The 17,369-nt window shown below is 43.9% G+C and overlaps 1 protein-coding gene across 2 annotated transcripts in view; it reads right to left on the minus strand.

The window, feature by feature from the left end:
• Positions 1-13,941, minus strand: part of AUTS2 (activator of transcription and developmental regulator AUTS2) — a 1,122,546-nt gene extending 1,108,605 nt beyond the window's left edge. For both annotated transcript variants that reach the window (XM_060032208.1, XM_060032207.1), the window contains exon 1: positions 12,878-13,941. In XM_060032208.1, coding sequence (XP_059888191.1) covers positions 12,878-13,186 — 309 coding nt within the window. In that variant the 5' untranslated portion in view covers positions 13,187-13,941. The remainder of the gene's footprint in view (positions 1-12,877) is intronic.
• Between the last annotated feature and the right edge of the window lie 3,428 nt (positions 13,942-17,369).

Below are 17,369 nucleotides of genomic sequence, written 5' to 3' on the forward strand. Positions count from 1 at the left end.
TAAACAAACCTCTACAGGGTGGAGTGGGGTATGGGGGAGAACAATTTGCAAATGTGCTTAGAAAAATGAAACAATGACAGAGGAAATAATGTACTATTTGTCATTGGTACCTTCAAGATAAAGATATCTTAGTACATTCTTTCACCAGAAAGAATGCAGTACCTATTAGTTAAAAAACAAAAACCTACCAGTAAGGTCTGTTTTATTGTGGAATAAATTGCCAAGAGAAGTGCTACTTCTTAGAATAGGTTAAAATCAAGCAAAATACTTACAAATTTATAGTAGAAAATAAGCTTATATACCCACAATGCCCTGTTGAGAGGGTGCCAGTCCCTTCTCCAATTCTACACTTCTGTTCTAGGGGCTGTTGTAAGAAATCAGCAACATTAAGTATGTGAAAGGATTCAGTACACAGTTACTCTCAATATTACCAGCCTGAGCACTTGCCTTTGACAAAGGCTTAAAATCTACCCGATCTGTGTGATCAGGAAAAAGTTCAGATTTTAAGACAGGGAAAAACAGTGAAAGGGACAGAGAGAAAGAAAAAGAGAGAGAGAAAAAAATCAAACCAACAACAAATATGCTACCGATGTACTGTATGAGTGGCAGCCACCCATGGTAAACTCCAGCTTTTAAAAACGAAATAAAGAACTTCCCGAAAGATGGTGAGGTACTCTCCCCTCCCTAAATCCTATCATTATACCTAGAAAATCCCTTGTAACCAAGACAATTTTCAGCAGCAACAAGGAACAAACAAATGTAGCTTACCAGAGACCCATTTGGGACTCTGTCACGAAATGAATCTGTATTAAAAGAAGAGCGGAAAGGGATGAGGAGCTCGAGCTTTCAGGTCAGGCAGAAACTGCTGCATTTCCTGCCTCTCATACTGACCTCCTGCAAGTTGACTTAACTTCTCTGAGCCTCAGTGTCTTCGACTATAAAACAGGGATATCATTCACTTTTTCCACAGCATAGCTCTAATGAGACGATGAATGCAAAATTCCAAGCACAATGCCTGGCACAGAGTAAGTACTAAGGAAGTAGTAGCTCCCTTTCCTAAAGTTTCTTTTCATAGAATTTTTGTGGAAATAGATCAACCCTAAATAAGCACTGAGTACCTACTACACATGGATTACTGAGTAAAGGAAGCAACAATTCTGAGAGCCTCAGACACCTCAAAAGAAGGATATATGTAGGGAGAGTACAGAGGTTAAAATTAGAGAATAGAGGGAAATGAAACAATACATTAGAAATATAGGAAGATAACTCTGGCTCCCTCTTTTCCAAGGTTCCAGTCCTATTCCCAAGTTACACACAACAAGCCATGACGGAGCATATAACAGACCAAGAAAAAATTAACAGCACTTGAACTTCCCACCAGATCCCAAATAAAACACGGAGTACACTGTGTCACGGTCAACACTTAAAAAACTCCCTTAGGCTTTCCCCAAGATCTCAATCCATGGGAAAACCATTTCAAAAAGACGAAATACTCTGAAACTTAAGAAATAAAGCATTGCTCTGAGGTCAGCATTATCAGTAAGTTTATTATTATTATTACTACTACTACTACTACTATTACTATTGTTATCTGTGATTCTGGAAACAAAATTGCTGCAGATAAAATTAGTTCTGGGTTGAAATACAGATAAAGGATGGCTTTACTGGACAAGTTTAAAGTATGCATGATCCAAAATACATTGCCAAAAAATTTAACAATTTTTATAAAGTGATCAAGGAAGCGAGAAGTGTTGTAGATATGCTGAATTAAACACAGTTTTTGGTACTTTCAGGTATTACATGAAACTACTTTTAAACACAGGAAATATTTCTGGAATCACACTATATATTCAGTGCTTAAAAACAGTTATATTCCTTCAACTGAAGATGACCTGGAACAATCTGGGCCACTTCTATATTAGACTAATAAAACTAATTTTAGAACAACACAACTGTCTAACAGGGAAGGTTTTAACACTCAGGTATGAAATCACACCTCCCAGCACACAGGCTGAATTATCCCCCAGCTTCTCACCTGTAATGATCATTTGCTCCCTCTCCAGGTGGCTGTTAGCCACCAAGTATCTTCCTAGGCTCACATCTGCAAGTACAAACTGCCTCTGGGGCCTCACATGCTATGAGGGTGAGAGGGAGGACAAAAGCAAAACCTTCATGCTGGCTTAGACAAATTCTGGAAATATCTACTTCAACACACAGCACAAGAGCAATTTGATAAAATTAAAATACCCTTATGTCACCATGGTTAGCGATAAGTATTTTTCAAATAAAAAGAGTAAATTTACTTCACAGTTCCTGTAGAGGCCAGCTTCTTCCATTAAGGCCAATTCCAAAAATTTAGCAAAAGATCTTTCATCAGTTGAGAGGGCATAATTAGATGTTTTGATTAAGGCATTTTCCTCCCCTGGTTAACAAGATATAACAGATGTCACAGACTTCCCTAATAACAATACAGTCCTGCATTTGGCATCTTTACAATTTTAAAAGTGAACTGTCATATAGAAAAATTATAGCTAGGGTGTCTCCGTACAATCATGGCTCTGAAGTGGTTATGACATGCCTGGACTTCCCAATGGAACAGATATGGAAATCATACTCCATATTCATAGCTGCAAGCCCTCCTTAGCACACACTTGAAAACCAACCTCTGAAATCTGAATGATGTGGGCTTATTCAAATCACCACCAATTATTCCTGGAAGCACCGACCAAGTGAGGTATGAAACCTGTACAGAAAATGCAAACCTCACAGTCACTTTCTTCCAGGAGCACGGGGAACACATGCAGAAAAGTGTCTCAGGAAAAGCAATGCCCATCTAAAGAGACTCACTGTAACAAAATCCAAGCTTCTATGCAGACAGGAGGAGTACCATACTTGATTTTCTTTTTTAATCATATTTTTTCACAGTAAGATTCCCCTGGTGTGTTCACCCAATTCACAAAAATTCGATTTACACCAATTTTGTCAACACATCAGTCCAGGGTATAACTAGAGATAGACCTGCATTTTAAATGGGAGGCAGCCTCTCTGACTGAAGTTCAACTCAAACATCCTGGTTTAACAACTCCATCAGTGACATTAAGCACAGATCTAAAGATTACTCAGCCCCTCTGTCAGTTGCATGTGTTATTTATAGTACAGTATATCAATCATGTGTTCCCCTTATTATTTCCTACTTTCTGGTCCTAAGCTATTTGGTCTGCCAAATTAATACATTCCATTGTTGCTGCAATCTAAACAATGCTTGATAAAAGATTAATAAAATAGTTGGGTTCTCTGCAACCACAACATACACACCCAGGGAAATTCATCAATGTCTTTTTATTTGCATATTTGACTGACTGCCCCCTGCAGCAAATATGTAAGGTACCAATGCTCAGGTATCCTGGTTTATGGTTTGCATTTAATTCAGGGTGTCAATCTGCTTCTGTTTTAATTACATCCATCTTGATATGTTATTACAATCTCATGAAAACTTCTTTTCATTGTATGAATGGCTATAAATATATACACATGACAAACAGTTGTTATAAATTTTCTGGTTCAGCAATAAACAGGCGAGATGCCTTAGCCAACACATCATGTGGATTTAATATTTTGAGTCTTTCTTCTTCAGAAGAAAAGTTTGGTTGAGCCTTCAACTCAACCAGATTCCAAAGTTCACTTGTTTCAAATGTTCTGCTACCAACTTTAGTAAGTTGCTCTGAGTCTCTCTGAATTGCCAGGCTGAAGAAAAATATTCTATCCAAAAAATTACGTTAAAATTTTAAGTGGGCCACATTAAGATCATCTTACATTCAAATAATTATTTTATCTTTCCATCGGTTATTCAAGGATAAGAAACCCTCATATCATCACCCTAATATTTATTTTTTCTTTTACATTCTCACTATGGAGGGGAGGGGGGGTGTTAAAAAAGACTAATGGACCTGCAGAGAAAGGCCAATTGTACACTGGGGGAAAGATACTGGGTAATAATCAGAACATTTCTTGGAAAAAATGGGAATCTTTACAATCATGGTTGATCATCCTCATTTGCAGTTATTATTATTATTATTTTTTTTTTTTTTTACCTTCCAATGTTCTCAATCCTTAGAAATCCAAGTACTGAGGAAAAGCAGTCTCCTAGTTTCACTGGATAACACTGAGAGCCTCTAACTCCCAGTGTGATCTTAAGCAGGACAATTAACCCCTCTAGGCTGTGTTTTCATTTGCAAAATGAGAGGTAGAACTACAGCATTTCTCAAGATAACAACTGTGCCTCTAATGCTGCTCTGGCTTAGAAAGCACATCAACCAACAATAGCTGAACTGAAATGGATCAAAAGACTGCTCTGAAAAAGCTGAGGTCCTAACTTTAGGATAACACCCCCTGAAGATGTAGCTATGCACATTAATCTCAAACCTGTAATTTTCACAAATAATCAAACTGATCAGCCTAACAAATGAGAAAGGAGCAAACTTTGTAATATGTAGCAACGCACAAAACCAAATGCTTGTTTCCCCTTTTGCCTCAGTGAAAGTATAATTTCACTTGAACTATATAAGATCATTTCTTAGAACAGCACAATCCAGGACCTTCATTATTTTTGCCAACTGAACATGTACAGAGAGAATGGGTGGAACACTGGAATTTCTAGTATGTGGCTGGAAAACAAGTGATGTTCTAATGTTCAACTACTGTTCCATCTACATCTTTATTTCCTTAGGGTTGTTTTTTTTTTCCTCTTACTTAGTTTCTAACTATGGAAAACTATTCACTAAATCACCTTTAGCCAGCAACCTTTAGCCAGTAAGCATAACTGAACAGAGACCCTAGCAAACAACCAAAAAAAAAAAAAAGTCTACTTCACTATAACTATCGAGAAATCAGTGCAATACTAGACTCTCTTAATTCCTCTTTTCAAGCTCTAAAATATCACTGCCATGAGAAACTTTGCAGAAATGTAAAATGAAGTTGGTGGGTTGTACTACACGGGAAGGTAGGTGTGGAGACAAGGAAAACAACATCCCTGACATCCCTCAGGAATCATCACAACTTGACCCTGGCATTGACTTAAATCCTGTCCCAGATTCAGTCTAAAGGTATCACATTTCACCCATATAACCAAGAGTCGCATTTTGTCTTCACAGGCTGTGTTTCTATATCTAACCCAGGTCATTTCAAAATGCTTCAGTTAATAACAACCACACAGTACCTGCAATTTGAAGGCTTTCTGTCAAAAATGAATCCCAACCTGCATTAGCCATTTTCCTTTACTTACAAACTGTGGGCTTTCCCTCCTCCTCTTGTGACTCCATTTTACTTATGTCCAAATGCCATATGTCCGCGCACTTGGGTTTTCCAGGGCCCAGAGATATGGCACTACATGGTAGAGTGGCAAGCCAAAACGACAAAATATTTGTATGTACTTGGTCATTTGTGGTATTTATTCAGGCAAACTCTAACCAGAGCTCACAAATGAATGAGAAATCAGAAATGATGAGCTGATACAGCCCAGAAAACTGAGGCAAGCAATTTATCCTCATGGGGCTACCTTCAGAGTCCCTCAAACAGACTGTCAATGTTCAAATAATGAAGGTGGAGAGAAGGAGGTAGGCGGGCAGTGGGTGGTGGGGAGTCTACTGGATCCTAGGATGAGACTGACACATGCACTAGTATATGAAATAAAAACCTAGAAAGACGGCAGCAATACAAATGATTTCAGGCTACAAGTTCCCTTGCAAAAGATGGAATCAGAGACTGAAAAGGAATGACACAAAGAAGGCTGTACTTGCCTAGTCTCTTCCTAAGCAAGCAAAGGAAGCCAGACTAAGTTAAATCTACCCCTCCCCTCCTCAGTCACTAACAGCATAAAAAGGATCTATTCTTTGTGACCTTACAAGATAGGTACTGACTGCATACCCCCTACCCTGCAGGCTTGTTAGAAGAAATGAAGTAAGAACACAGTTCAGATCTGGAAGAAGAAATGCAAATTTAGGGTCTCACCAGCCTTAAATTCTATGCCCCACTTCAAAAAAAAAAAAAAAAATTCTGCATTCATCTATTCATTGAACAGGTACACATTATATAAGAAAAACTGTTCTGACCCAGCTAAATGTCCCTAAACTGGTTTTGATCCTCTCCTGTCTTGGGTTTCGCCAAATTAATTGCCTTCCTGCTCTTCCAAACTTCAATTATTTGAGAGTTTTTTAATCTGATTTTTTTCCAGAACTTTCTCAAATGAACAGCTGCTATCCCATTACCAAGGTCTTTTTCCTATATCAACAAAATATTGGGTTTAATCCTAACCCTGAAAAAAGTGTTGTTTCTTGAGAAAAAAAAAGAAATAGTATGAGGCACTTTTACAAAGTTAGGCTACACTTAATATGTTAGTATATTACAGCATAGGGGTAAAATAAAATGTAAAAACTAACCCACCATCCACCCTCTGCGTGCGTGCACACACACACACACTCCCTCCAACAAAAAGTGCAATTGACCTTATGTCCAAAGCCTTTGGACATATGCCTTATGTCCAAGCCTTTGGACCTTATACCCAAAGGCTTCCAAATTTAGCAAGTGGAACCTAAATTATTCTTTAACAGCTGCCCTCAACTCTTATTTTTCTTGGCTTGGGGACCTTATTTCTAATCCTCACATTCTCACATTCTCTCAAATCACCATTTATTTTTGACAGCATATAGAACTGTTGTATAGTTAGAATCTCTAACACCCTCAATGCTCCTTGAATCTCCTGGAATCATGTTGAATGCCCTGTCTTTTTTAACACTTTTTCAATGGTGAAAGCTAGAGGAAAACACTCTCAAAAAGGATGAAAGGGTAATCACTAACTTTGTGATTCAGTTTTTAAATTTACTGATTCATGTATACCCTGCCTACTTCCAAAAAAGATCTAAAGTAGTTCATCTCAACTACAAACACAAGGCATGTGGAATCACCACACCGCCATCTTCGACCTCATCTCCCATAAATACTCCTGGAGTGATGCTCTGCCTTGTTCGGTGAAATACTGAAATTCAGTAAGCAAAGTAATATACTTGAATTCATAACCAAGCACATTCACAGTCCTTTTTTTTTCCTGTAGACTTTCTCACCACTTAGGAACTTCTCAGATCCTAAAACTATGCAAATTGTCTGAAGTGAAATGCTGGAACTGACCCATTTACTCCACAGTCCCATCCCAAACTTCCCAAGATAGAAAGCGAAAAATGTAACAAAAACATAGCTCCATAGTTTTCACTTGCTGTGTAACAGCAGATGAAGGGTTCTGACCTTTCTTGAATGAACACATCATACATAAGCGAGCAAAAGGCAGATAATTTGAAACCTTTATTTTAACATCAGTGTCAACCTCCTTTCTCATCCAGCCTTCTTTGCCAGCTTGCTAAAAATCAGCAGTACAGGAAACCAGAAGGAACCAAGATAGGATAAAACTCACTCTGGCTGGAAGGCAGCTTGGTAGCATCAGAATTGGGCTGCTATCCCAATGAAAGAACTATTAATGAGATCACTCACCAATATTCACCTCATGTGTGGGGTTGTTAACAATCAATGAAGGGCTGACACCAAGGCAGGAAAAGGGAGCAGAAGGAAAAGTGGACTAATCATCATTATTTACATCTCACACTCCCCTTGCCACTCCTACTTAAGCAGCAGCCTCTACTCTGACTCCAAACTTCTGTGCCTGGTTTTCCAAGTTGTCTATCATCAGCCCACTCACCCTAGACTCAGAGACTATCAAGTGCCAAGATCTGGAAGGGACCATTGAAATCTTTTCCAGCATTTCCCATACTGGATTATAGATTATGAATTATAATGTCAGGAATGAAAAAGTGCCCTGTGGTCTTATAAATTACGAAATAAGGCACATCACTTCTCCTTCTCTAATATTCAAAACTCATATACACATTACAAAAGACTTCTAACCTGGGCAGAACAAATCACCCATTTAATTTTGTCTAGCCCATCAAGTTCCAAAACTATCTGAGAGTAGATCACATTTTTTTGGTCTGGAACACAACCTATGAACGTCCACAGAACTATGTTCCATTCCAGCTTGGGTACCTTTGCTCTAAAACTACTCTAAACCTCTCAACTTGTGGAAAAAGAAAATGAGGCTTTAAAGAGTGCCTTCCCAAGGTCACTCAACTAGTTAGGACAGCCAAGCCTGGAGTGTGGGTCTCCACTGGTCTCCCGACTCCCGAACAAGCACTCTTTCTTACACAATTTTGTTCTCATTTCCACCAGCACTTCCTTGCCCGCAAAACCTAATCACCCATCTTGTTTCTGTGCCTTCTTCACCATTCCCTCTTTTTAGAATGCCCACCTCCCCACACTCCCTCCGTGTCTATCCAAATCACTTCAACCTTCCAGGCCCCATATTCTCCAGGAAGCCTTCTCAAACACTTCAGCCTATCTCACTATCCCTTCTCTGAAAGCCTATTGCACTTAGTTGGTATTAGGCATTCAAGTGCCTGTTTCAAAATCATTTTATAGGTTCTGGACTTCATTTTTCAACTAAACTGCACACTCCTTCAAGACACTATATATATTTTAGGTGTCTGTACTCTTTCTAGTATCTTGCACATGTCAAACACTCCATGAATATTTGCTGACTGATACAAGGAAAACGATTAATGTTTTTTAAACAACGGAATAAGTGAGATTTGACCATAGTAAATTATTATAGCCTACAAACCTGGCACGTTACAAGCACATCAAATTCTGTACAGCCTATTTACGCTACCAATGTGCGGGTAAGCCCTGAAACACATAGGAAATGAAGACCACATGAAAGTCTTCGTTTGATCCTCCACCCACCAGAAATGAGTATTCCTTCATTTTCACCAGCCTGCAAAGCTCCAACTAGCCTCCTACCTGCTAATCCCACAATTTCATCTTCGCTTCCCTTGGTCAGTTGTACAAAAGGAGGCTGCCCTAAGAACCCAGTACACAGCAGCCGAGTGAGGGGGAAAATAATGAATTTGCAAATTTTCAGTCATACTGCTCACATGGCTTCCTAATCAAGACTACACAGAAAGAAATGCAAATAACGACAGAAAGGTAATATTATCTGGCACATCTGGGCATGCTGACAGTTACTAGAACCCCAACATTCCCATTTATACTTTGTTTGCTGGAAACCACTTTTTCATGAGGCTTGATATCTGGGGATATTCACTTGTATTCAAAGAATATTCAAATAAACAATACCATACCAAATGGTAATTCTGCTTCTCAAATGCATAATGAAAAGAACACCATGTTCAACTTTCGCCTCCTCACTTACCCTCTTATCTTCTATCATGAGGCTCTTCACAATCACATACTTGAACTTCAGGGCACAATTACTCAAGACAAGTGTCCCTGCAGAATACGAAACTACCTCTGCCAGTTTCACTGCATATAAAGTGTGGGAATTCTCAAACCCCATCCAAAGCTTTCATTTTAAATAAGAACCAACAGTAGGGAAAATAAATCAACATAAAAATGTAGATTCTCATTAGACAAGTTTCTTATTTTTCCTCCAGTACTGTAAGTAAAACCACAGTTAGTATGGAACAATTGTATCAGGACATTTCATTATGAGTTAGGAGCCTCTTCTTAAAAGGGAAGTCAAAATGAGCTACTCTAGACAAAACCATAGGCGTCAAATGATGTGTCCATTAACACCCAAAGTATACACTCGACAGTTAGCTAGCTACTGCTCTGAACCCACATCAGCTTAAAAGCCAAGCTGTGCAAGCCAGTATTTCTAGTTTCTAATCACAGTATCATACTAGCAGCAACCTTGATGACACGTGGTGACAACTGATTTCATTTCTACACACAAAAACACAGTATGTATTTAGGATAACTCTTAGAATCTCTAATAATTCTTAACATTTACAAGCACTCCTGTAACATACATTTCTGTCCAAGTTCATAGTTTAGTTGCCTGTTTCCTAATAAGCTCTCACATTTCTTAGTGATAGTTCAGTAAATCTTCCAAACTGAGTACAGTGGGACACCAGAGGTTTTATTTTAATGATCACCACACACATATGTCTGACCATCCAGCATGGACACAAACGTGATAAGCAGCAAACAGTTCTACCTTTTCCCAGAGAACCAGACATACATGATGATTTTTATTCCCCACTGTGTGTTTTTAACCTCAGAAGTGTATTTACAGCTTTCCTACAAAAATTAGGATGCCTAAATGTGAACACTGACCGGATATTTGATGATATTAGGGAACTGTTGTTAATTAACCTAGGTGTGATAATGGTACTATCGGTTTAGGTGGGTTTTCTGTGTTTTTTTGAGTCATTACCACTTAAAAACTACATACCAATTTCTCACATCACATCTAGGAGGAGAGAATGAGTAGATGGCATAAAGATGAGACATGAGTTGGCAACTGTTGAACCTGGTGGTGGTGTATCAGTACACTGGGGACTGCTATACTGTTCTCTGTACTTCTGTATATGTTTAAATTTTCTATAAAGTTTTAAAGAAACTTTTTAAAAAGTTAGACCTTTATACCCACACAAAGATATTCAAATGATATTCAGATATGAAGGTAGTGTAATATTCAGGTAACCGAAGTAACCTGGGTTTTGAATCTAGAAAAGTAGCAGAAAAATAATCACAGCAAGGAAAGGAACGGTATTAATGGTACATTTCAAACTTGGCCTTTAAAAATTAAAATTTTTTTACACCCAAAAGAAACTAGAAGGGGCACATTTTCCCACAAAAGCCAGATGGATAGACATATATATCACAAGCCCAGTCAAATATTTATTAAAAGTAGAACAATCAAAAACAACTGCATAAATTATATTTATCTTTACTTGGTCTTCAAAAATGTTCATGGGAATCTGGAGGCCCCTCTTGCTTACTGAGAAGGGCCACACAGCAGAGCAGGATAACCATGCAGGAAGCAAAACCACTTATAAGCAGCTCTTACGAATACTGTCCTAAACCATCCATTGATAGCAACCAAATCCTAGGCAGCGTTTTCTAATTCATGTACTAGGACACGTATTGACATTTCAATTCCTATTTTAAAGCAAAAGAGAGACAGAGAGAAAGAGGTCACACTGTACAGTACCCTCCCACCTTGGCAAAGTTGAAGCCACAGTTAGAATTATCCTAACAAGTGGTGAGCCTCAACACTCAAAAGAACTCCGTAAGATCCATTTTAGCCAATAAACCACCAGTTCTAGAACCCAAGGACAACTGATTCAATCACTAACATCAGAATCTATGGCCACCAATACCACCACCCTCCCTTCCTCCCCAGCCACTAGCCACCATCCACCACCATCACCACCAGCAGCCCAACCAAAAAGCAGTTTAAACAGAAAAGAACAACCCTAACAGGAAGGCTTCCTTTTTAAAAATATTTAAACTTGACACCCAAACACACACACAGAACCAGCCGTCTAAACCTCTAAACCTGTACAGTTACCGCATGTGAGACTTAAGCTGTCATTAACAAAGCTTACGTTTGAGCATTGCAAACAATACCATAATAACAGCAAAAACCAAAGGGAAAAGGAAAAGTTTCTTTCAGGAACCTCAAACCATCACATCAGGTGCAGAAAAGGCTAGAAACCAACTCCTATCTTGGTTTTGTTCTTAAGAAAGCCGGACCAACTCTGCAGAGTCTCAAAGCGCTCTGTATGTGTGGCGTGTTGGGGGTGGAGGAGAAAAAAGGGGGTTACTTTTATACAGGTCAGTGACCCATGCCAGCACCAAATCAGATCCATCTAGGTAAAGAGAGTTTCCCTCTGACCCCTGGACAATCTCCTCCTACCGGCCCCCCATCACCACCCCCAAGGAGCCCTTTAGCTGGCAGAAAAATGTGCATTTGGAAATCAATGCTGCAGGTGCCCAAAGAATAAAGAAAGACACACAGAGATATACACACACACAAAGCCAATCAGAAAGATAAAAAAAAGAAAACTCAAAAAAAAAAGGAAAAGGAGAGGGACAATTGGGTGACAAGCCCTTCAGATACCCGCTAGGATTTTATTCTTTCCTCCCACCAGTCCTCTCTATTGTACATTTTTCTGTCCTTTAACCGAATTGCTCATGTACACACACATGTGCATATGTATGTGTACAGATAATATTACAATTAACCCTTTCTGTAATAGAGCCCTGTACGGAATACAGAAAGATATTCCATCCTTTCCTCTCTTCCCTCCCCTCCTCCCTCCTTTCTCCCAACCAGGAGAAAACGCCCCCTTCCCCAGCTTCACCAAAAAAAAAGAAAAAAAAAAAAAAAGGAAAGAAAGAAAAAAGAAATGAAAAAAAAAAAAGGGGGCAGGGGAAGGGGGGCAAAGAACCACAAAACCCCATCAGTCTCTGGTCCCGAGGACACCCAGGAATGGTCTATACAAACACACACACAGGGACATATGGCTCTGTAGAAAGCACACAGAGAACCGTCCACAGGCGCCCCAAACCCAGCAGAGACTTCCACCAGCCAAGAAGCCATGATTGGGGAGGGAGAGGAGGAAGGAGTAGGGGCAGAGCTCTCCGTGGAGGGGGGCGCATTGTTGTGATGCCTGAACCCCTTTCTTTCTGCCCATCTGCTGTGGAGGGGGTGCAGGGAGGGGGCGCAGGGGGAAGGCGAGAGAGAACGAGGAAACCTGGAGACCAGGCACGGCTTGTCGATTCCCTCCTGCTGCCTGTCTGCCCGCGCCCCCAGCTCCCCCCCCCGCAACAATAAGACCTCAGCCTAGACAGACAGACAGCCAGACCGACCGGAGCGCGGCGGGGGAGGCGGCAGAGCCGGGCGCAGCCGGCGGAGGGGGGGGTCGTGCCTATAAAGGGAAACCGGGGGGAGGGGGGTCCCCCTTACCTCCAGCGCTTCAAAAGTGACAAAGCTGGTCATGGCAAATCCATCAATGATGTCCTCTTCGGCTGAGGTGGACTCTCTCCGCTTCCTCCGCGGGGGTCTGGGCCGGGACGGGGCGGAGGACGGGGGCTTCCCATTGTCTTCCTTGTCGGAGCCCGACGACGAGGCGAACGAGGGCGCCCGGGTCCGGCCGGCCCCGCCGCCGCCGGCCGCGCCGGCCCCCAGTCCGCCCCGGGAGCGCCTCTCCCGGTCTCGCTGAGACCGCGACCGCCGCTTTTTGCGGAGTCCATGGCCCCGCGTCGGGCCATCCATGGCTCTGCTTCGCCGGGGTCTCCCCGCTCGCCGCCTGCCCGCCACAGGCTCCGGCCGCGGCCGCACAAAAAAATTGACACCAATCCCTCCCTCCCCCTTCTCGGCTTCCCTCCGCCCCGAGGAGGGCGCGGGGGAGACGGCGGCCGAAAGAAGGGAGAGAGGGGAAGAAAGAGCGGAGAAAGAAAAGGGGGAAGGGGCGGAGAGAGGGAGGAGGGACGGGAGCGAGGGCGAGAGGCGAGGAGCCCAAGTGCGGGGCTGCCCACAGCACCGAGGGTCGGAGATTCCTGTGAGCAGCGCCGAGCAAAGTAATGGCTGAACACACAGGTCTCCTTTAGAGGGGAGAAAAAAAAAAAAAAAAAAAAAAAAAACTCACCAAGCAGGCAATAAATCAGAATAGCGGAATGCTTTGATCAAGAGACTAGGAGGCTCCGGGGAGCCCTCCCCGCGGCCATTCTCCGCCGCGCCCCCCGCCCCCCGAAAACGCCTGCCCCCCCTCGACTCCAAATCGGGCCCGAAAAGGTCGCGGGAAAGTGGGGGCAATGAACTTCACCCGCCCCTCGCGCAGGAAAACACCCCCGACGCCTCTCACACACGCCTCAGAGAAAACTCACTCCCTGGCTCCAAAATTTTTAAGAAATGCATCCAGGGGAGGCCAAGGCTTCCAAGCGACCTGAGAGGGACGAGACCCCCCAGAGAGGGAAGCATAATAATGAAATAATTAGGAGGGGAGAGGGCGAAACTGGAAGAGGTGGAGAAGGGAGGTGGAGGAAGGGAAGGAGGATGCTGGAGCAGTTGTGGGGTTTGCTTTTCGGGCTTGGAGGGGGGAGGAGGAGGAGATGAAAGAAGAGAAGAAGCAGCCCCTGAGGCTGCCACCCACCCCCCCTCCTCAAAAAAATATTTTTTCCAGTCCCAGAGAAGAGGTCACCCTTCCTCAAAAAAGGGAGGGGGCGAGTCAGTCGACGAGGAAAGCAGAAAGAAATCTCCAGCGGGAGAGACACCGGTGTGCCGCCGCCGCCGCCTCTTCTCTTCGCCCAGCCTGAGGGAGAAGCACGGCCAGGAAGCGCCGAGAACGCCGCTCTCACCGCCGCCGCTAACGCTGCCACCGCCACCGCCGCGAGAGCCCCGAGCCGGAGGGTGCACGGCGTGTCCCCCGGCGGCTGCAGCGGGAGCCCGGGCACGGCCCCATCCTCCGCCCGCCTGCCTCGCTCAGCTCCCGCTCCTCCCCCTCCGCGGCCGGCCCACCGCCGCCGCCGCCCGCCTCAGCCCAGCCCCGCGCCCGCCCGCGCGCGCCGCGCGCACGCGCACCTCCCTCCCCGCGCCTCGCTCGGCGCGCGCTCCCGCCCCCGCGGCCCCGGCCGGCTGGATCACGTGGCCGGCCGGGCTCCCTCCACCCCGCCCCTCCCCAGTTGTAGAGTGTGTAGAAACCAAAAGGCTGGGGGCTGGCCACGCTCGCGAGCCCAGGGCATGCGCGCTGGGGCGGCCGGGCCTGCGCACTGGGGGAGGAGGGGAGCCAGGAATGGGGAGCTAGGGCGGGTGGGGGCGTGGAGGGTGCAGCCCGCGTGCGGTCAGCTGCGACCCGCCAGAGTTGGCGCGCGGGAGTGTGGGAGCCGCGGAATGTTCCCGCCAGTCGCACCGGGGTCAAGTGCGGGCCGCTGTCGCCTGTCTACTCCGCGCGCCCAGCTCAGCGCCCTCCTCCGCGCCCTCCTCGGGACACTTGTCCTTGGACCCCCTACCCCAGGCCAGCTGGAGGCGCCCCGGCCGCCTTCTCCAGAGACCACCGCCCAGGGTATTTTCCTGGGGCGACCTTCGCAGCGAGGGAAGGAGGGGATTCAGAGAAGGATACCGGGGTGGAGGGGGTGGGGGTTCCCCGAGATGGGACGCGACTGCAGGCGACAGAAAACGGAGCGGGTGTCAAAGCGCGGGCCTCTGCTCCGCTGGGGGGCACTGGGAGGCCCCACGGCGGAGTTGGAAACTTTTCTGCCACGTGGTAGCACAACGCGTGGCCGAGTGACCCCCGCACCCTAATGACCTCTGAGCCCTCCTAGCCTTCGAGCGGGGGCCCTTGACAGGCGCGGGAGGCTTCGGAGCAGCGAGCGCGCGTCCGGGTGCCGAACTTGAACCTCGGCTGCAGCGGCCTAGGGCGAGGAGGCGGGGCTGGAGGGGGCGGGGACCGCCGCAGACAGAGGACCCGTTAGACCCGCAAAACACAGACCCTGCCACAGAGGGCTTCCTTTATCTGGGGAGAGGGGGGTTCCCTGCTTTTCCTGTCACTGCCCCTCCTACCGCCGCGAAGTAGCTGATGCTTATAAAAAGTTGTATTAAAAGAGTTGACTGCAGCCCAGAATAGATCATCAAACGCGACCAGCCTCTCTGGGTAAAATAGCTGTACGTTTTCGGGGCACTGGGATTTCTGATACGGATCAGAAAAACGCCGACAACCCTTTCCACCAACCTGTTAGTTACCCAGGTCAGTTTATGTCCAGCTACATAAACACCATGGCACATCACCCCTTACCCCCAGTACCCTACACTTGGAAGAAAAGGAAAACGAACGGACGTTTTTTAATTGCCCACAATGAATCAGGCACCGTACTGGGCGCTTTGTACATGATTTCTCCTCTTTGAATCTAAATCTGCACGTTTTGTTAGTACAACTGGAAGAAGATAGAAAAGAAAAAGGACGTGACAACCAGACATAACTAATATTCATTCAATCATTTCTTCATTTAACAATTATTAGAGCCTGTTATGTACCAAGCACTGTGCTGGGAATACCGTAGTCCATAAAACAGAGGTCTTCCTTCTTAGATCTTAATGTTCTAGCAGGCAAACCTCACTCATCTTGCACTTACGACAATTTAATGGTTGGTCATTCCCTTAAGGCACAGTTGTTCAGTGTCCCCATTTCCGGATCCCAGGTCTGGATCTTTCTGAAGTCGAGGTAGGGAACGGGACCGGATAGGAGGATGGTGGACGCTGAGAAACAAGAGCAAAGAGGAGCAACCACTGAACCGTGAATGAGACTCAAGCTTTCTAAGTGTCCAGGGAACAAACCATTTCACCTTAGGCAAGACTGTTAAATGGTTAGTTTTCTCATCTGTAAGTTCAAAGATGTTCAATATGTTCAATATTCAATATGTTCAGAAGGTCCCTTTTCAGGTCTACCACTGGCCTTCTCAAAACACGTATTTTCAAGCAGATTGAGTGCTGTATTTCTTGAAACTAGTAACTGATAGATGGGATCCGACGCAATTTATTAGGAACAGCGTGCCACCTTCTAAAATTACTTGCCTAAGATAACTGAGCCTGCTGCCCCTGGAGCCATTAACTAAAACAGTACCTCTGTACACAGTGTAACTTCTTAGGCATTGTCCCAACAGCTGCTGAAATCTACTCTGAGGTTATCAAGCTCATTCCTACAAAAGAAAAAAAAAACAAGGCAAGGTCTTTGTAATTTAAAGCAAGGATCTGGGCTTATTTTTAGTATTTTTAAGAATGTGGAACATAAATACTGATAAGTTTCAAGGAAAACTAGCAACTAATGTACTTACAGTCACTGTTCAACAACTTTGGGGGTTGGGTTGAGGAAGGTGTGAAATTGTCAAATATAATAAAAAGTATAATATTAGTGACTTTCCAGAGTAGCCCTTGGCAGTCCTGTTTTTAAAGAGTAATGTCTGATAGGAAAAAAAATGGATGGTAATGCACTGCATCCAAGAACCTTGCCTCTGGCAAGAGTAATTTGCAAATGCATTTTGGGATAATGCTTAAATGATTTTTTTTCAGGGTGCAAGCATAATGCTCACTGGAATTGGTAATGCCTTTTGGGTCAGAGTCTCAATTTTCTTCCATCAGTGAATTAAAATTGTTTGTGGATCATATTGCCCATATTTGTTTCTGATTCTCCATACTGTCTATGTTGTAAGAGCTAATGATTAACAGACACCATATAATAAGCTAAGCACTTACTATGTGCCAGGCATTGTTCTAAGATGCATTAAAATAAATATCTCATTTAATTCTCATAAATTTTGAAAAATGTTTTATTATATCTGTTTTACAGGTAAGTAAACTGAACTGTAAGAAGTTTAAACATACTTGCCATAGCTGTTTTGTGGTAAGCTGAATTTGGCCTGAGTGACTCCAAAAGTTGTTCTCATAATTGTAATGCTGAAATGCCTTC

The sequence above is a fragment of the Delphinus delphis genome, chromosome 15 (genome assembly GCF_949987515.2).
Source record: "Delphinus delphis chromosome 15, mDelDel1.2, whole genome shotgun sequence".
Lineage (NCBI taxonomy): Eukaryota > Metazoa > Chordata > Mammalia > Artiodactyla > Delphinidae > Delphinus > Delphinus delphis.